The sequence below is a fragment of the Phalacrocorax carbo genome, chromosome 5, assembly GCF_963921805.1.
Source record: "Phalacrocorax carbo chromosome 5, bPhaCar2.1, whole genome shotgun sequence".
NCBI classification, from domain to species: domain Eukaryota; kingdom Metazoa; phylum Chordata; class Aves; order Suliformes; family Phalacrocoracidae; genus Phalacrocorax; species Phalacrocorax carbo.
In genome coordinates, this window is record NC_087517.1 from 61,935,123 (window position 1) to 61,957,267 (window position 22,145).

At 36.4% G+C, this 22,145-nt stretch overlaps 1 protein-coding gene across 1 annotated transcript in view; it reads right to left on the minus strand.

The window, feature by feature from the left end:
* The window catches only part of SPON1 (spondin 1), a 205,465-nt gene that overhangs the window by 110,151 nt on the left and 73,169 nt on the right, over positions 1–22,145 (minus strand). The window contains exon 6 of the mRNA XM_064452786.1: positions 21,289–21,437. Within this exon, the coding sequence (XP_064308856.1) occupies positions 21,289–21,437 (149 nt within the window). The remainder of the gene's footprint in view (positions 1–21,288; positions 21,438–22,145) is intronic.

The window sequence follows — 22,145 nt, forward strand, 5'->3', positions numbered from 1 at the left end:
AAGTATAAAATCTCCTTGGAAATAGAAAGAAAACCTGGAGTATTAAGCATCCACCCTCACAAGTATAAAACTGAATGTACGGTTGCAAAAGCAGAAGTTTCTTTCTACCAGCAGCAAAAGCCAAAACAGCCATAGGAAATTTATGATCAGTGCTTCAATCAGACTGACTGTTGGATTAACTACTTCTAAGACCACTGCATTCTTGAGTTTGCAGATATTGCTGTTTTCTAATAATTTTATCTTTAAATGCATTTTAATACATCTATAACCAGCTTCTAATAAAAACCTTGCACAGGTATGAGTCGATGCTTTAACGTGAAAAGGCTCATCCTACCTATTCCTTAGCAACCAGTTTACTCTGTGTATAAAGCAGCACTATTTCTAGCAGCAAAACTGATTCCAATGATCTCTGCCATTCCTGATGAGAACTTATGATTTTTTTTGACATGTGCAAAATAACTTTATACCATCTTTGAATTTCCCAAGTTCAACATGAAGAATGCTTTTTCCCCTGTATATTTCCACCCAGCCTGATCAGCCTCTTTGCTTAAAAAGACTTTTTTGTTTTGCATTTGCTATTCAATCCTAAATCAAACTAACAGAAGTATAAAAGGCATTCATGAAATAAATAGTCTGCTGCATTCTTCACCATGTAAATAGATCACTTGAACCAAGCCACCTCAAGAACAGAATTAAGACAATAGCCAGGCTGAATTATGCCTTTAACTTTAAAAGTGATTGTGTTTACCTCCAGAGAGCGTTCTGAGATCAACGGCTGATATTAAAGCAATGATCTCATCAACACATGGCAGCCTTTCTCTTCACATACACTGTGAAGAAAATAGAATTATCCCACTGCTTGGAACCCGTCTTATTTTCTCATGCCTCACAAACTGAGTGAAATGAAGACAACATCATCAAGTCTTAGCTATCATATAAAGAATAGCTCAAATTCCTTTCATCCACACTTGCAGAAGGGCAAAATTGTTAAAACTATTCTAATTAACTCCTACAGAATGTCCTATTTCTCCTCAAATGATGAACAAAGGATTTGCCTTTTACCTTAGAAACATTCAAATGACCTAGCCCCTCCTATCTCTCCTTCACGGGGCTGCAGCATGAAGAGTAACAGCACAAACATTCTCTTTCTTGAAAATCAAAAGCACTTTAAAATATTTTACAAATACTTTATAAAAGCAGTTACAATATTAACTGTCACAACATATACATGTCCTATCCAACATTACAGGCAATTCACAGACTGACTCTCTGTCACAGGTATCAAAAGATAGACTGAAGTGCCCAGTGTTGCAGGATACAATAGCACAACCAGAGCCAAGGAATCCCAGCCTTTTCTGGGATTTTTTCTGCCTTTTCTGCCTTAGGCAGTCATCAAACCACTTTTCTGTGACCTAATTAAAAAAATGTAACAAAACCTGTTCTACATTACCCATATATCTTACTAGTTAATATTCTCACTAACTCTTAAGCATCAAGTTCCCATGCAAATTAAGCACTGAATGTAATGCTTTCAGCATCACCTCATAATTAAAGAGTTTAGTCTGAAGCAACTCTGAAACTCATGTACAGTCAAAATCACTATTCAAAGGCACTGGACAAAGAAAAGACCCTTTGACATAACTTTTTTCTTAAACTAGAATGCAATCTTCCTCTTTCACAATTCAGTCTAGAGATAACACACAACAGAGGGATATCAACATAAAACCACTTATTGATGGAGATTATGATGAATTTTTACATATCAACCAGGAAAGAGTTAAAAAATATATTTGACCTTAAACTGGCCCAAAAGTTAATTCCCAGTTTAGTCACTGATTTAGAACATATGCAAGGAACTTAACCACTCTGATAAAAATCCACTCTCCAACTTGTCAGAGTATTAGGAAGTTTCTTTTATTAAATACTTTTAAAGTGCTCTGAGACTGTTACAGGAACCTTCTGTGATTAGAAAATATTACTGGACATCACTATGGGAAAACAATTCTTCTCTTAATAATAACATCAAGGAATTATGTTATCAGTTAAGCAAAATGTATAAAAAAATTATAAGCCATCCCTCCCCCGCATTTCTATATGCTTGACCAACATGTACTAAATGGATATATTTTAATTTATTATCCTAACACCATAATGAGAAGAGAGAGTACCAATGAACTTTTTTTCCCAAAAGGTGTCTGGGATTCAGTGGACATAAGTTACCATCCCAAGGAAAAAAGCAATGTCAAGCACAGTGGTGACTCAGTCAGGTACAAGACTACTGCCTTATCCCACAACTGGTCATCATTCTTTTTCCTTTATTTTTCTATATTTTTAGTCTTTCTTGTAAATCCTTTAAAACACTAGGGGAGGGTCTACACTAGGTCTAATGGAAAGTAGCAAGCTCACCTAAAAGGAAAACAAGAGGTAGCAAGTGGGCCTACCGTCTAGCTCACTGCAATGGGTTAACCCTGGCTTGCAATCAGGTGCCCACCAAAGCTGCTCTATCACTCTTCCCCTCAGCTGCACAGGGGAGAGAAAATATAATGAAAGGCTCATGGATCGAGATGAAGACAGAGAGATCACTCACCAATTACTGTCATGGGCAAAACAGACACAACTTGGAGAAATTAACTCATTGCCAATCAAATCAGAGCAGGATAGTGAGAAATAAACCCAGATCTTAAAACACCTTCCCCCAACCTCTCCCTTCTTCCCAGGCTTAACTTCATTCCCCAATTCCTCTACCTCCTCCCCCCAAGCAGCACAGGGGAAGCTTCTGGCAGCTTCTCACAGAAGTTATCCTGTGCCCCCTGTCCCCACTACCAAAACCTTGCCACAGGCTGCAGGTGGATATCTGCTCCACCATGGATGTCCACGGGCTGCAGGGGCACAGCCTGCCTCACCGTGGTCTTTCACCACTGGCTGCAGGGGAATCTCTGCTCTGGCGGCTGGAGCACCTCGTCCCTCCTCCCTCTTCTCTGGCCTTGGTGTCTGCAGGGTTTTCTCTCACATATACTCACTCTCCTCTAGCTGCAGCTGCTGTTGCACAGGTTTTTTTCCCCCCCTTCTTAAATATGTTATCCCAGAGGCGCTACCACCATCGATGATGGGCTCGGCCTTGGCCAGCAGTGGGTCTGTCTTGGAGCCGGCTGGCATTGGCTCTGTCGGACATGGGGGAAGCTTCTGGCAGCTCCTCACAGAAGTCACCCCTGTGGAGACCCTGCCCCTGCTACCAAAACCTTGCCACCAAACCTTGCTGTTAAACCCAATGCACTTCTATATCCAGAAGAATTTACGTTATTACATGCCAGCAACAGAAGATTAGAAAAACAATAAGGTCTTTGGCTATAAACATTCAGATGAGAAGGCTACTGCTCCTCTCAATCATCCTTATTCCAGAGATTTTTCTCTGATGTTGAAGTCTGACTGTGGGTGCTTCAGGCACAAAGGCAGCACTGTATTAAGTGGACAAGGCTCAATCTCTTCTGCTACTAAAAATAAAATTTTACAGCATTACAAAGCTCTAATGTTTTCCATAAAGAGCAAGATATTTGTCCTGCTTTATGAAACAGATAACAGACCTATGGCATATAGATATGAAGAGGAATTAATTTAGATGTTATTTGTTGAAAGGTTTTATATTGCTATTTTTGATTCTCCTTCAAGTCACCAGCACGTAGGAAAGGTTAGGGGTTTTAGTTAACATCTGGACTGCCAAAATATATTAGGATTATATAGGAATTCGTATAATTTACTTGTAAATTTAACAATGCTTCACGGTATTTTTTCCAGCATACCCTGGCCAAAACAATACTGGAATTGAAACAAAGCCTGGTCCTCCTGAAACAGATGTTAAAAAGACATGAAGGCAGAAATAAAAACTAACAAGGGTCTTACAAGCTAGTTTATTATACCTTCCACAGAAAAAAAAGTGGGTGAAAAATTTTCTCATGTAACATTATGGATGAATAAATGGCTTGCAACTGAATCCCTTCACTTAATTTGAACAGCTATTTAAAGAAAAGAACATATACCCTATAAACTCTGGAAAGTGCTAAAATTAAGTACAGAAGAATTGACCAAATAGTGGCATACAATCTGGGAGAGGTTGAAACACAGGTGCTTTTTAAGAGAAGCCTGGAAAACAATTTCAGAAAAAGTTGATATACATTTACTAAAATGCTTTTCAGTGCAATTACAGGAAGATTAGAAGGAAAGATGAGATGAAAAGTAAAGGCAAGACTGCACGAGTAAGGAGCTAATTTCCTCTACTTGGCACTACTAATACATAAAAAATGGCACTGCTATTGTGCTGCATATAGGCTGGCAGAAAACATTTACAGATAAGTGTCAAAGGATCAGATTACCTCGATTATTTATTGTTAACTTAATTTCAGCCCTTGTCTCCAGGGGAGCTTCACTGAGGCAATCAAGGGTGCTTACTGCAGCTGTCAGAGCCTTTGGCTAGGAGGGGAGGCAGGGGCACATTGAAAGGCTTCGGTCAGGTAGATGTAATTGTCCAATGCCATAAAAAGAAGAGCCAGTCACTGATAGTGTGACTCACTCAAGGAGTCCAGCAGAGAGCGAGAAGGGCTTCCAGGGTGCTGAAGGTGGAGAATCTTCTGAAGATTATTCTACAACCTGGCCAAGAGTGACACATATCCTATCACGCTTTAAGGGGAGCACAAGTAATCAGCTAATTACCTGCTTTACATAATGAGTGAGGGATGTGTCTGTAAGAATGTTTTCACCCAAGTAATACAGGTAAAAAGAAGTAGTAACATTTCCTGTAAGCATCACAGGGGCTGTGTTCCCAATTAAATGACAAGGCACATCAAATTTCAGAGAGATGTGTCAAAACACTGACTCAGGTAGAAAAGAGCACCTCCCTTCCCAGACTGGGAGAAGGCAGCAGTGCTGAGATCAGATCAGCGCCTGAACTGAACTGCTAGTACGGGTAGCTGACCCAGCCCTGGAGATCTGGGGGCACTCAGGAAGGTATCTGCAGCTTACAAAACTAAAGCACTACTGAAAGAAAGTGGTGCCTTTGATGCCAAAGAATCTAACTAACCAAACACATACTTGGTATTAAAATAAGCTATTTTACAACACCAGCCAAACTATAATTATAGTTTATAAAACTGAAATGACCATTTTCTTTAATCTTTCCATGAAATCTTTACCAAAAACTAGTTCTTTTAAAAGGGATAAAATAGCATGTCATTTTGCTAATTCCTATAAATAAAATCATAAAATGCCATCATAGCACATCAGACTTCTTGGGAAAAGGGCTTTTCCCTTGGAAGACCTTAAGTGTTACAGAAATTAGCAACATCATTAAAAAAAACCTACTAAAATAAACATAAGCTTGAACATCCCAAAGCTTATCATTACAATTCTGAACAGTAGCCAAATCTTAAATGATTTCAATAAAATCAGGGCAGTCAGAAAAATGCCCCAGAATGAAGCACTGATGGAGAGATCTTGCTGTCAGTAACGATCGAAACTACTGAATATTGATACTTCTCTGGTTGTCTGTGAACACTGTGACTTTGGAGCCATGACAGCATTAATAATGAACTAATCAATAAAATATATCTGACTGCAATTGCTCCTGAAAAAATTAATCAGTCATTAATACCATATTTCTTTTGCAAAGTTTATCTAGTATGATGGGTAGTAAACATGACCATTATTGGCAAGAACAGCTTTGCAGTTATGCTGCTGCATGTATTTTATATCTGTTAGTACTCAATCATAAAATAGAAGTGTCCTCTGTGTTCCTGAATGCCCTTTGAAACTTACTTTCACCATTTGAAATTCTCTTTTTCTCCCTTAGAAGAAAAGAGCAGTGGAAAAAAAGTAGTGAGGGACTACAGTGAATAAGGAAAACACACACCATTCTGCAAGCCTAAATTACTAAGAATAAAATTTTGGTTTTGTTTCATTATTGAACACCTGTTTGCAAATGTAATTTAGGCTTGCACACTGAAAATTGGATTATTTCATATCTCTGCAAACTCATATTCTCCACTGTTATTTGAACAAGAAATATATATAGAATATGATCTTTGACATTTTAATTAAAACCTATTAAAATGTCTATAGCATGTAATAAAGTACAAATGGTCTCCCTAATTTTAACCCATGTTGTAACTGCGTCATGAATTCATATAACCATGGATAGAGATCTTTCACAGCTAAGAGCATGAGCTGAGAAAAAATTCTGGGCTGACACCTAATTAAGATATGCTTCCCCTGATGAAGAAAGTTCTTCGTCTATTACTGTGTGTTACAGTGGTTCAGGGCTATATTTAAAAGGCCATTAAAAATGTACCTGAAGGAAAAGTTAATCTTTATATTTGACAGATAATAGCAGCTTTTTTGCAGTAAGTAGCGAAGTGAATATTTTATTTCTTTATGATCTAATGACCATTCTGTTTAATCTTAATGGAGTAAAGACGAACAAGAAAATATGCTTAAGGGATATACTAATATATCAATTACGGAGAGTGGGAAAGCACTTTTAAAAAGTAGCAGTAATCTATTGTAAATTGAGATCTCAATAAGCACCTCTAGCCACAGGGAGAGCTAAAAAAGATGCGTTAAAAATCTATTCAGATTCTGCTCATTAGATATATGTTCTTCTTAGCTCTTAAGTAATGCAGCAATCACATAATTAACTTTTGAAAAGGGAAGCATTTAAAGCAACCATGTACCTACGGAACACAGTAGGCTTTCTCCTTATTTTGTTCAGTGACAATGAATTTTTCCCTCTACTTTCCTTAACATTTTTGCAGAAGCGCTGAGACTGGGTGGCATTTCTTCTGAAGGTATTGCAAAAGTATAAACATGATTCCACAAACAAAATAGACACCCATTTTTGGTCAAAGGTACAAGATAAGTAAAGAGAGACATATAAAAAACTCTGCTCCTGCCTAACTACAAACACACTACCTATCCCATATAAAAGCAGGCATTTGTTTCCCTGGAATTTCACTCTGAAATGCAGATCTGAAGGTTTCTTCTTGTTAAATAATTTTTATTTTAATTTAGACCTTTGTCCTGTGAGGTGACACATCCAAAAGATCCACGTGCCCCCAACCCACACATTAACTCCAAGAAGAAAGTTTACAGAATTTTCCTAGTGAAATCACCGGGACTAGAACCAACTAAGGGCTCTGGCTGTGAGGATGTGAAATCCCATTAAAGTAATAAGGAGCCTTTCAGCTGAATCTAATGAGCATTGATACTATATGCAGTAACTTCAAGGAAAGATGTTTCTACTCAGTAACTCTGAGGACAGGACACTCTGGATTCTTCTCATAGATATGCCCTTATAACTTCAAATTTGTCTACAAAAGCCTCAATGATCCCCTGTAGAACAGATCAACTATGAGAACTGTTATTCTGCACTAAGATTGTTTTGGCGCAGTTTTCCTTTGTTTAGCTGTCTTTTAGTGTGCTGGAACATTACTAAGCTAAAATGCAAGAAAGACGCCTCTCCAGAACAACGGTTTCCACTTGGGGAGTTGGTGCAGCATAACTATTGTCTGTTAAACTCCAACCATTCCTTACATCCCAAAGTTGCCCCAGGCATATGAGTTCCAAAGGTGCAAAGCTGCACTGACTTTCACATTGGCAGGCTTCTGACTGAATTAAGAAACATTAATATAATTGATATTATATGAATAGTCAAGGAGTAACCTGCCCTTCACATTCTTAACATTGCTGAACTGAGGTAAAATTCAGAACAAACTGAGTATATTCGCCTACAGACACGCATGTGCACACATACAAAATATATGCAATAATCAGTAAAAATGCCCACTTCTAAAGGACGCCTACAAAAAAATCAGGTCTTCGGTTTTTTGAACTCATTGTATTTCTTGTGTTTAATCAAAACCACTCTGACCATTATGCACAGTTTTGTGGCAACACCATTCCTACTGGCAGGAAAAGCGCTGAAGCTCCTTTGTGACAAAGCGATCTAGAAGGAGGTGGGAATACGGGGCTGACAGTGACAACAGACTGGCAAATGTGCATTAGATATTGATGCAGAGAAACATAGAGTCTTCTACACTGGAAGTTATGTAAATTAAATCAATTAATGATTCTGAGATAAATACTGTCAAATGACATTCTAGCATTTAACACTTCTGTAGTAAGAGTGATGAAGGTTATCTGTACTTTCCTGAGTGTCTCTTCCTCCTTCACCTACAAGCATATATGAAAAGGACAGAACAAAAGAGAGGGAGGGAGAAAAAGCACAGCAGAATTGCATATGTGCACAAATTCTACCTCATCTTTTGTGGAAAAAAGGAAAACAAACAAACAAAAAATCCAAAACAAACAAAACGCACACAAAACCCAAAACCAAACAAAAAACCCAAAACAAAACAAAACAAAAAACTACTCAAAAGTGGAAATATCTAAAGTGGCAGCTGACAGATAATTTATTGACAGCTTTTATATCTTAGGTGTCTACTGCGGGTATTTCTTTGCCCATATAACTCAAATGAAACATTTTTATTTGACTAATGGCATAGCAAATTTTAAAACCTTTATTTTAGGGAATGATTATTAAAATGAATTTTTATGGGATGTAGAAAAACTGCATTTACATTTGCAAAATGAAAAGAAAAAGCTTCTGTACTACATTTCTGAGAAGGTCTGTGTGTAGGATTCAAACTTCTATACTTAAAAAGAAATCATGCATTTTCAATTTGCCATCAACACAAGCTGTTTCATGAGCATTACAGCACATATTCTTGTCATATAGTTTAAATAACCAAGATATTTTATTTATTTGCAATATTGTAGCTTTTTTAAGCCAAGGAGAAATGAAGAGATAGCAACAGACCTTGGCTGCAAATTATTTTTAAGAACTTCTGGGTGCCTTTCTTAATCTATGGATTGGGGGGTGCATGCATTGTGTTTTAAGGAAACAGAATGTTACTGTTCATGGCTGTATATTGGTCAATGACAGCTTAGCCCCTTGAAAAAATAGCTCAAGAGGAAAAGCTAGTGCTGCTCAAGCAGATTTTAGTGGTTATAGCTCTTGTTACAAATGTATGGCTAGTTTTGATATAGTTTACATGGATAAGAAAATTACTATCAACAGCCTTCCCATATGTCTAAACATTAAACTATATATATTACATGGCCATATATGTCTTTGTATATTATATACAGTTTTGTACACGCACATATTCCCCTTTTGTATATATTGCTTTAAAACTAATGATGACAAAGATCTATTTATTTCTTTGTTGTTTTTTTTTAAAAGCACAAAAGTCACATAGTGACTTTTTCAGCAGAATGTACCGTATGCAGCTACGGAAAACCACTTTTAGAGGCCCATTCTCAGCGGTACGAGGAATGCAAGAAAAAAATCATCTGTGTAACAAACTAAGTTCTGAAAATTGTGAGAAAACGAGGCTGTGAGGATGGAATAACAGTGACAATTCAGCTGAGATTTTGAACTGACCTAACTGGTTTGGAAGAACACTAAATGCAAATGCTGCATTTTGATGTTTTGGAGCATGAACATAAGGAACAAGAAAAAGCCCACTGAAAGAGCCTGTAGATATTCATCAGTACTGTATTAGGTTCATATGTGAGTAGATATATTTACAAAATACTAGCTAGAATGTACATTGCCATTGTTAGTGTCTTCAACGTCCTACACAGCCCCAAAGCACACCTTCTTCCTCTTTGCAACTTGACTGTAAAAAATAAACCATAATTTTGTAGACCCCAACTTCCATGACTACAAAGTCAAATAAAGATTACGTTCACTATAAATAAAAAATGAACAAAGTTATAACTTCTTTCTCTGTGGGCAAACCCATAGTCTGTTCATTTCCCGTCTTTATTCCCCTTACCCTCATATTAAGAATCCTCTCTCAAACTGAAAAAAAAAGGTACAGTTAATAGATTAATAAGCATATTTGAAATGAAAAGTTGTAGTTCTGATTTAAGTATGCTGAAAATGATAGTCTTCAAGAAATCATCCATTCTCTTCCACTATCACTCCACTGTCAACTAATATAGGAATTTATATCCAAATGGAAGCAATAAATCCCATCTCATATCATGCAATTTAAAATGTCATAAGGCACAAATGCACTCACGCTTAATCCTTGCTTGGTTTATAGGCACATCTGTCTGTCAGATATTCAATAACCAACCCCTAAACCTGCAACCAATATCAATAATTTATCTGGTTTGTGTATCAAAATAACTTTATGAACTATATAGTTCAAGTGCATTTTCAAGTCTATAATAAAAAAATGCTTAATAAACTCTTTCTCTTTTCCATATTTCAATGGAATTTAAAAATAGAGGCTATTTTAAGAGAGTTCTGTTTTCTATGTTGATATTTATTCTTAAATAAGATATTTTTAAAGTATTGAATGTATTTAAAGTATTGAAAGTATTCAAAAAGTCAGTTATAAAAGAAGGGGAGAGGGGAAAAAAACACTGCATCTTCAAATTCTAAATTAGTATTACCAACTTATAGGGAATATAGCACAGATAATAATTTTAAGATGTATTCCATTTCAGTAAATAATTTATCCAGCCACTTAGATCTTTTTTTTTCCTTTCCCAAGACTGACTAGTATTGTATAAAAAAATATGGTAAGAGGAATAAACTGATTTGTCCAAATTAGATGACTTACAATATAGAATCACAGAATGGTAGGGCCTGGAAGGAATCTCTGTAGATCTAGGTAAGGTATACGGTGTTTAAGCACCTCATAGACCACTCCAGGTACAACGCTAGCCTCTTTTAACTCATAAAGAAGGAAATAAGCATTTGAGGTACTCAGTGTTTATCCTGGCAAATCATCGACTTACATGTTGTGATACAGGTTAATATTTGACATACATTTCCAAATTATTATTTGAAAACACATTTTTAAAGAATATTTTTAGTTATCAATATACCTACTTTTGAGCCCAATATTTTGTATCATTTGCTACAATACTCCCATCCAACACTGGTGAATGACAATGTAGGCAACAAATACTCCACTCTACTTTTGATTGTCTCCTTTCCACTAACTTCTGCATAGCTTTTTTTCCACAGAATGCCCTTGGAATAGCAGAATAGAGCCCAAAATAAGTCATGATATTTGAAGATATCACTCACTGAAGCAAGAATATAATGAATGAGTTATGTTTAAAGGAGAGAGCTGACTGGCAGAGAACCCAATAACATTTTTAAAAGGAATCTGGAGAGTCTGTAACCAGAAATTAATGACAGTAACAGACACTTTCATCTGAGCCCTCTGTTAACTCTTGAACCTGTTTCAGGTCACAGCATATATTACAGTTCCTAAATTCATTCATATGTTATTTTACGTCAATGTTTGACTGGTGAACTTCAAAGAAACATACAATCTGTGAGCCTGTCATTCTTTCTTGAGCTAGTCAACAGCATTAACTTTCCCCCACCTAAAAATAAGTAATCCTGCTTCTGTTTTTGACTGACATAAAGTACAACACATTAGAGTCCTTTCAGATTCACTCTGGAAAAGCAATCTAGGAAAAGAAAGCTAAAAGTTGAAATAAAGGCTGTTGAGTGACCTCCCTACTCAGTGCCTTGGGCCAGTTGATTTGTTACATATTAATACATATGTAGCGTAATACCTGAATATGCCTGTTCATTGCACATTAAATGCAATAAATAGATTTTGAAATCCGTATCTGTGATCTAGATATTTAACTGAGAGGAGCTGTCTTAGAAAGAGACACAGGCCAAGTAACAGTCGTATATTTTCATCCATATTTGTTTTTGAAATATGTATGATATTAGTATGTGGTATTTTTCTGAGCGTTCTGCTCAAATTTAGATGGAAATAAGCGTTGGATATAATCACAGGAACAGAGTTCTGAACTGAGACTCCTAAACAAACCCTAAAAAGCTAATGCCGGAATGATAAACTTGACTTTGTGGGTTTTTTCCCCCTTAGTTTTTGTTTAAGTTGAAACTTTATCTGAATAATTAAGCATTTGCAAGTCAAATTAACTAGTAGGACTCTTCAGCTTCAGCTGTTATATCATGCTGTTCCTTTGAACAGTATTTACAGTGCAACGAGAGAGAAAACGGGAGAGTTCAGGCACTTCAGCATTCGCAGCACCTCCCTGATACACAGCTGAATGCCACTGGCTATGCAGCCGCTGCATTTTAATCACAGGTTAAGCCACTGCAGATAAAAGTATTCAGAGAGAAGTCAATTCTTCACTAATTTAATTTTTAGTTCTACTCTGACCCTTAAAAAACCGGCTTCACTTATGTCAACAGGAGTTTAGGCAATGACTCCCAGAGAAGGAGGAGCCTAAGCATCTGTGCTCTACATGCTTGTCAAACAATTTGACATTATTAGTGTTAGCTCTTCTACAGTTTGTGTTACTTAACATTCTGCTTGCGTTGCTGTAAGACAGTTCCTGAGTGCCTTAGAGTTGCTCCTCAAATGCATCTGTTGTTCCTTGTTAGGATTTAGAGCTGCCATTCCAACACAGAGTAGATGCAAGTAATACGACTGATTTCTCTGACCAAAGTCTGGCGTTAGGAGTGCTGAACTTCTTCTATCAGACGGAGTTTGTCCCTCAGTATTAGCTGCATGAGAAGAATCAATGCATCTGAAATGTTCGTGTGTAAAAAATACTACAATGATAGACTGAAGGAAAATAATTTGAAAGTCATTTCACTGCATCTTTCCACTGCGTGAATCTGCTACAGGGTAGTAATAATTTTGTGACAGCAGAACAGTATGATAAAATCTAACTGCAGGAAATGAAAAGGCAAGATAATTTAAAAAGACTTTAAAATTAGCAGATAATGTCTAGCGATCCAATCATATTGTCTTGAACAGACAACATTTCCTGGTGACTTTTATGTCTGTGTACTGGAGAGCTAAAATTATTGCATGCTGTCCAAATGAATGAATATACCAGAAGCAAAGTAACTGTTCCCCTCCTCTTGCATTGCTTTACCGCAATCCAGGCAGTTATCAAAGAGGCAGAGAAAATCTTTATAAGCTTTGATGGGCCTTTCAGGTATTATAAACATTAAAAAAGGGTAGGAATTTTGTTGGTCCCAACTCTGCAAGATTTAGCATCAGAAATCACTGAGGAAAGACTAGTCTTTGAGTTAAACCTAATTTTTTTCTTGAAGGGTCTGTCTTCTGCAGAAAGAATTCTATCTTGTTTGAAGGTTTTTTATTCAAAGAGAACCCGATTATTGGATTTTACTGAAAATGGATTTTATTTCTTCCTGTTTTATACTAGACATGGAGGGTCTGTGATAATTGGAAGAAAATAAGCAGCAAGGCAAATTAAGGTAAATGAAAGGGAAACTAACTGTTGAACTAACTGTTAGAACCTTATCTTGTTCTTTGGTTATGCAAATTGTTTCATGTCAATAACTGAGTAATTATTCAGAGAGCAAAACTTCAAAGACTCCCATACAAGGCAGAGGTGCGAAACCTCTGGAATTCATTAAGCAAGATGAGACCTTGCAACGTGGAGTTTTAAAAATCAAGCTGACTTACTTATTTTCAAATAGTAACCACTGTTAAAAGCACAGAAAATTTAAAAAAAAATTATACAGATTTCTTTTTTTTAATATAATCTCTATTGTCTATTACCAGAACAATCAGCCGTCCTCAGCTGACAAGGAATGAGGCAGGACAGGAGATTTTTAGTAACTTCTGAGAAAAGGTGTTAAGAAGCAAGGCCTCAGCCAACAACCTCCTGCAGCTTCTCCTAGCAGCAGGTGGAGAGAAGCCCAGCCAACCTTGTGACAATCGTTGACTCCTGGGAATGCTGAGAAGGGTACCAGTGTCCCTGACATTGATAGAATATCACTCCTTAAAATTATTTGTCTTCTAGAATGGAAATGTTGGACTGGAGGCCACTTTAACTGGTAGGAATTTCTCCATTTCTAAGCAGGCTGGAATTTGGTTCGCAGACAGAGCACAGGCAGGTGTTCAACGTAGGGTGGGAGAAGTGCTTTTGATGCTCCATTTGTACAGCATAGCTACATGCAGTGAGCACAAGTCAACATGAGATTATTTCATATGAAAACAGTGTCCTAACACGAGTCTGTTCAGTGCTGATAATTTCCAAAAAGATCTTCTAATTTTAAGTAGCTGAAGAAATGTCCTGCAATGCAACATACACCCCAGTATATTGAGACAGAATTTTTGAAACAATAGCACACACCTGTCATCATCTTTGTGGCATGACTGCACCAGCCACATTAAATCACAAAGGCTGTTTCTTGCAAGGGAAACACCCATCCATCACAGAACAAAACTACAGTGGTTTAGCATTTTCTAGATCATGAGTGCAGAAATTGTCCGTCTGATTTTCACAGATCTTTAACAGCAGAAAGAACTCTCATTTCTCTATGACAGTAAGGCACCCGGCCTAGCTCTGCACATAACTAATATAAGTGTATTAAAGATGTACCACAAATAGAAATGAGTAATGGTAGCTAGAACGTTTCACTAAGATTTACAACCCTACGGACAAAGTGAGTTTCCAGTAATTTTACATTTTCCTGTTCTTGTTACTAACCCTGGCAAAAAGCATCTTGACAAAACTTGAAAAAGCGCTGTTAACCATGCCACTATTTTGCCAAAGTTTTGACCCAAGGCTAAATATAATTTCAAAATTATATTTTGTCTGGTGTTCTAAACCAGGAGATTACCACAATCATAAAAAGGACATTTTGCACAAAACATGTTCGGTATCTGCCGGCTCTCACTAACAGTCCTGCAAACAGAAGAACCACACGGAGTAACTGTGGCAAAAGGACTGTGCTCTAATGATGAAGAGCTTATCTATAGCACAATGATATTTTCAGACTACTCAAATAAGTACAAATTTTCCTATTCATATTTATTGGCTGACTGCATGAACTGTTAAAAGTATGTTGAATCTTTCATGTTCTGGCCCAGGAAATAATAGACAACCTAATATTTATTTGTCAGAGCTTGACTTTGTACAAGAGTGATTGACTTCAATGGCTTTTAGACTAACTGAAGATGCTTTGTACTATTTAGAATTAGTAAAAATTATACATATTTTCCAATATTTACAGGCACTATTTTCACCAAAAAACCAATAGTTTTTCTGACTGCAATGGAAGTGAAGCTTTTGCTTAAAAAAAGACATGATGTTTGGTTGTTTTGGGGGATTTTTTTTAGCTGAATTTTTCTTTTTAGTATCTTGAAGTGAACAATCCACATATTTAGTTATTTTTAAAGCCAAAACATTGCTTAACACAAGCAATCAAAACTTTTGTGATGTAATTCCAATTAAAGACTACAGTAACTATTGAAACCAGACACTAGCTTGCTGATGGGAACATTCAGTGACTATGTTGTTTATATAAGCCTACAGAAATAAAACTCAGTGAAGAAATTTAAATTAGGTGTTTTCCATGCTTTCTTCAGAAGAATAAGGATTTGTAGAAACACAATTTATTTATTGTTATGTCAGAAAAAAGTTGATTTTCTCTTTCTGGCTTTTCTTCTTAAGTGAAGTGACCTCTAAGTATCTGCCTTATAAGTCACTAGTAAGACAGTAAAGAAAATTAAATATTATTTTTAAAGGGTTTGTGGTGGGGTTTTTTTGTTTCAATAGTTGTCAGAAAAAAAGCACCTTTTAAACACGTGCCTTTTCAAAATGAATGCTACTTTGATCTATGTTACCATCATGCTTACAGCAATTAATCGTTATGGCCACAAAGAACAAAATGGTATAGCATTCAACATCAGCTTTATTTCTGATTAAAGAAGGTTATCCATATTATTATCAACTACTAAAAAAAAGATGAACAGTGATGAACAGTGTTTGTTTGCTTTTTAAAGTTAGCAACACAACCTGTGAATGATTTTAATTTGGGTTTCCAACAGAAGTTTATTAAAAGATGGAAGCCACCCTAGAAGAGCTGTTCTGAACCCTGTTACATGAGTTATTTACTGGCAGATAAAGCTTCTTTTTGTGACAAAAATAGACAATGGTTTCTTTTTGGTAGAAATTTAGTATAGGCATTTCAAAACTTCTAATTACCAACATGCCAGAGATTTTAAATTATTATATAAGGTATATCTTCCAAAAGAAAAGGATGGAAAACCTACCATTCAACATTTTCAAAAGGCATAAAAAGTACCATAATTCACAATAGAGGTGTATCCACAGAGCAATAGAGGAGTCTGACTGCAGAAAACAAAAGTCTAGATACAAATTTACAATCAAGCAGCATGATCTGTCCAGAATTAGATTAAAATAATGCAGTCAGGCTGTAACTAAAGTAGAAAGTATGCTGGGACAGTGTTTACTACTTCACTGTTAGACCAAGTCCAAAATCTACTGAAAATTTCTGTTTGCTTTGCACAGAAACCTAAAGGGCTTTTGGGCCTGACTGCACTTTTCATACTGGACGTTATGGCCATACTAATATTTCCTATGTGCTCCTATCTTTTCAACAAAGAGAGGCTTGTGTCCCTGAAAAGTGGGTGGGAACTCAAATCGCCTCCTGGGGACTGAGGAGGAAGGGGGCCCTGTGGGTATGTTGATGCCATTCACTGAATGTTTGGTTAAGCAAGGACAGACATCTCAGCTGGCTGATTTCTTCTGGTTTTCCTGAGTAACAATAGTAGCAGAAATATCAATAGTAATACCGGCAAAATAATCTAAGATCCTGTATAAATTTTAATCTCCACCTGCAACAAAGGCCAAGCTGTCATGTTTTCACTAATTTTTTAGCTAATTTAAACAGGCACAGACTAAACGACTTCTTCAGCAATCACAGATTTCAAGTGTATTTCAACTGTATTTCCTGGAGATAGTGGCAAGGTACAGAAAATTACTAACCATGGTTTAAAAAAAAATTGGTGACAAAATGATTTAGTATTTATCCTAAAAATAATTAAAAAAACCCAAATGAGTTATTTGAAGGTGCAAGGCATTTAAATCAGAGGAATGACTATGGCTCTATTTTAATCTTGTTTCATCCACCTAGGATATAACATTTAGCATTATTACACTTGATGTTTTTGATTCATGCTTTAACCATCTTGTTTGTTTGTTTGTTTAAACAGAGCAATCACAATACGGATGCAGAATACCCCTTTCAAAGTCTGTATTTGTTTCTGTCCAGGCATTTTATCAAATAACAGGTTCTGGACAAATCAGACTTTCTGAAAACAAAGTGAAAGAGTGAATATATTTCAGAGATACATGAGGTCAGTGAACATTGTTTTGCTCACATAATTCCTTTTCCATCCTTTGTTTTTTTCATTTATAACTCCTGAAGTATAACACACAAATTATCCTATTGTAGACATCAACCACTTGACAGATTGTTTTAGTAATACTCTTACGTGTCGCGGCTTTCCTTCGAGGCTGCCAGGAAAAGTTTAACAAAAAGGCTGTTTAGTTCCTTTAAGTTCTCATAGATAAACAAACTACAAAGCAAGTTTACAGTACCCAGGACCATCCATGCAAAAATATCACACAGGGTCTTTACAGTAACAACACAAATCAGAGCTTTCGAAGGTGCTCAGGCAAGAAGAAAAGCTGATGATGGTTCAGCAGTCTGTCAAACGGAACCAGAAATGTTCACACTTGGGATTATTTAGCTAATGACACATAATTGTTAGGACACTTCTTAACAAAACTCTGTTTAAAGAAAACCATTTTTCTTCGTTTTATATACAGATGGTAAATTTTTAATAATAATTCATAAAAATAATTAGTTTTTTTTCTAATAAAACCTTAGATAATGTCAATGACAGTGATGCTAGATACATAAATATGTGTCTATGCATTCACCTAAGAAACTGCCTACAAAACACAATAGACACACGGCAGATTTCCATACCCAAGTCTGGCCTTGTAAAGTGCGTTACCCACCGCGGGCGTGTTGCAGGGAAGAACTACAGCCCCAGCCCTGCAGTGTTACACAGAGGTCTGGGTCCAGGCACCAGAATTAAACACAAAAATTGCCTTTCTTGTGTTTTCAAAGACCTCAAAAGCAGCTTGAAAAGGTGATTGTAACGAACTGCATCCTCCCACCACCCCACAACAGAAGGCTGGGAGGATGACAGACAGGGGAAATAAAGGTAGGATAAGAAATGGAAAAGGGGAAATGAACCCTGAGGTAGATTGGGAGATATGGGAAGGAAACAATGCTACCAAATTTCAAGGCAGACAGGGACATTACATGGGAGAATGTTCAATTAAAAAAAAAAAAAAGCCTAAATGAAATGAAATGTCAGCAAATTAGCTCCTGACAGCTTCTTGAAGTGACAAAAGTGTCCTGGCTGTAGAACTTCACCAGAGTATCTCTCAAAAATATTAGTGCAGCTTAAACACATGATAAAATGAAATACAAAGTCAAATAAACTCAATAAAACTTTCATGATGTTTGTTGATATGCCACATTGTTCTAGGCAATATCTAGTTATAACACTAGTTCATTGCTTGGATTAGAGTGAACCAGGAGAATCAGAGGAATTACTGCAGGTTTGACACAATCAGGCCTGATGTTGAAATGAACTGTGACACTCATTATTGTCATGTGTGATTTCAGCAGCCCCTGGAATTGTAGCCATTTAGCTATTTTATGTACTCTAAAAGTCACAATTACCTCTGATCTGAATCCAGCATATAAATACATCTCCTTTTTGCAAATACATGGCATATAATGACCAAGAATCCAGAATTTGGAAAGCAGAAAGTGTCATGATTTTCATTCTTTTCCATATTCCCCTCAAATTCACTGCCTGTTCCACCAATGCTCAGTATGACCTTTCCCAACAGCACCTCTACTTGCCCTTAATCCCATACTCTCCCCAGGCCCCTGGTGATTCTGGACCATACCTAATTATTGTATAGTTACAATTCAGATGTGCCAAACCCTTATTTATAAAGTGCTTTTGAAGACTATGCAAAGAAATTGTCTCTTTTTCAGAGGGAATTTTTTTGATTGTCTTTATTTCATGTGGACCTACTAAGAGAAAATCTTGATTTCCCAAGTAAGCAGCAAAATTTATAAATTACATGTGGTATATGGAATACTTTGCTATAATTTTAATCCATCTGGGTTTATATAGTACTGCTAGGATAAAATCCAGCCACTTCTCAGTAAAGATGCAAAGGCAAGTTATCTAGGATCAAGGCTTACTTTCTATTCCCAGGTATGCCAAAGGTTTTGTATAGGATAAAGAGAATAACGTACCCATCATCCCATCTACCCCCCCATATTCAGCATGGTTTTCCCTTTCATATTCCATACATATATCTTTAATATATTAAATTATAAGCTGGTTTTATTTTATATTTCTTGGGTTTGAGGGTATCTTGTCAAACACACTAGCTGTTCTTGTACCATGATTATATACACCTAAGCATCACAAAACAGCAAATGAAATTTAGAATTTAAAGCCTTTCACTAAATGAGTTTTCTTGTGGGCAAAACAGTCTTTGAAGTTGTTCTACACTGTCTGTATAAATATAATTGAATCTTTTTTGTATCTCTATATAACTCTGTATATAATCTAAGTGTTACATAGGAGGCCTTGAAATATTATCTCTTTAACACACAACAGTTACCAAAAGCAAATATTATTAATCAACATTGTCATCTTAAATGCTGCTTTTAGTTTTGGTAACTTCATATTCAGAAGCATCAAATGTAGGAAAGAGCCACACAAATGTAATAAAAACGATTGTATGTACAGAGTTTCTTACATGTGCTTAAAATTAAGGAATAGATTATTTTCCCTGAAAAACAGATAATAGAGGAAAGCATGCTTGTGACACATAAATAACGATTAATAGGGAAAGACATTTTTGTTCATTACTGAAGTATAAAGTACTATTTTCCATTCTCATTATATTTATTTTTATTTTATTTTTAAAATTTGTTCCTTATAAAAAGAAGGGGCATTACATGATTGAAACATAAATACTTCTATAAAATTCCATCTGCTTTGAAATATTTCATTCTCAGTACATTTGGCAGAAGCAGAAGGTGTCCCAGAAATATATTAGAAATACTGCATTTCTATTAAATATTAAGTCACGCCTCTGACAGCATGCCAAGGCTGGCATAGCAAAGCAGGCACATGAAATGCCAAAACAAGCCCTTTGGCTCCCATTTTGCTGTCCCCTGCAGTGTGTCCCTGCTACCCCACCTGACTATTCTGCCTTGGATTAGGCCTCCTCCTCACTTGTATCACTTTAACAGTTTAGGGGGAAAGTCAGGAAAGTGGAATCAGACAAAGACTCCAGTAAACCAGATCTGTCTTTAACTTTCTGCCTTTAACTTTTCTTACTGAATGCTGCTCCTGCCTTGTCTGCACAAGGTGATAAGCTGTTGGGGGCAGTTTCTGCCTTCTCTCCCATGTGGAACAACTATAACTCTATATTATATATGCACTTACCCACACACATTCATCTATATAAAACTGTATTTACAGCTTCGTTACAGGTAATAATATTTACATTCTTTCTGTCTCATAACTGAGCTTTGTTTCCAGTGAGTCCTTCAATTTCATAGAGGTAGGCATCTTAATAATAATCACCACCATGTCCTGGTATATTTTATTTGATTGCTTGTTACTTGGTATAACAAAACTGAAATAATCTATAAACTATTTGAAAGATTGATTTCTGTTCAGCTGAATCAACCCCCTGTAAGATGATATACTGTAAAGGCTCTTTTGCCCTTAAACCATAATCCTGATTTATCAAATATTATTAGTGCAGTTGTGTAAAGTTTTCCTGCTCAGCAACAAAAATCACCTCTCTCTCCTGTAAAAGCATTTCTAACTTGAATGAAATCTACAGAAAATTGCAAATATGGCACTTACCAGAAAAAAACCCAACTATAATATACTATAAACTAAAAATCACCACTTCAAAAAGGAAAAAGGCATGCCGCTTTCCGTCCTCATGGTATTTCTTTAAAAAACTCTGTCTTCATGATTAAGGCCGGAAAGATGAATTTTTCTTTTCTACCTCTGATTTATGCCTTGCACGACACACAGATTTTCTAAGTTCAGAACACTGCCACTGACTTGTCTTTTCACAGATGAAAACTTTTGCCAGGGTAAGGAGTCTAGAAAAACAGGCAGATCTCCTGATCTGCTTAACTGGAAATCAGGCAGCAAAATTACATACACAGACATTGTCAATGACAAATCATTCACAGGCCAAGGTAGGATGCATTTTTTAAAGTATGCACTAAATTACACCTACTTGCTGTCGGATTTCTTCTTCCATCTTTACTGGGGACCCCAACTCTGCAACTTGTTTGACACCTTCACTAGCATATCCTCCATACTCCCAAAGGATGTAGTTCTTCGAGTGAGAACTACCAATGATTGCAGACCAATGGTTGGTGCGTCCTTTCAGGGGGGAGGGAAAAAAAAAGAGAGTCAACCAACAAGATACCCTCAAAGCATAATTCCTGACTTTTTATTACAGTAAAGCCTTTGAAGTGCCCAGTCTTCACCAGCACCAAGCTTCTGCATGTGTTGCATACTCTCACTATATCAATACACCATATCTTTACAGTAACAAGAACAAGTGCCAGTGAACTACAGAAATATAACATAAAGTGTCAGTAATTATTGGCTATCACAACACAGGTAGAAATGTTGAAAAAGGTTGTATTCTAGCTAATCAAGTAGCCCCCTCAAACAGATAGGCTAAGTGTACTTTTTCTTCACCAAAGACTTAACTTCTTCAGGAAGTTTGAGAATCCTTTAATTTTAGGTTTCCATGTAAAATATTTTTGAGGATGAAACCTGCAAGGGAAGGCTTCAGCAGTCACTCAAAAATTGAACAGCAAGTCATTTCCTTACCGAGAGATACTGGTTTCTAACAGTCGACTAGCTTTTTGTTTGACTGGTGACAGCAGATTACTGGCAAAAAGTAGATATAAGGGTGATTACACTACATTTTGTTTATGGCTTTATGCTCAAACATTATCAGGCACAGAGCTATAAAGGGCCTACAGCCTAGCATCTTCCTGCTGAAACAGAGGTAAAATATTTGCTTTCTATTGGCAAATGTTGTCCACCAATTCTTCCAGAAACTTTTGAAATACTGGT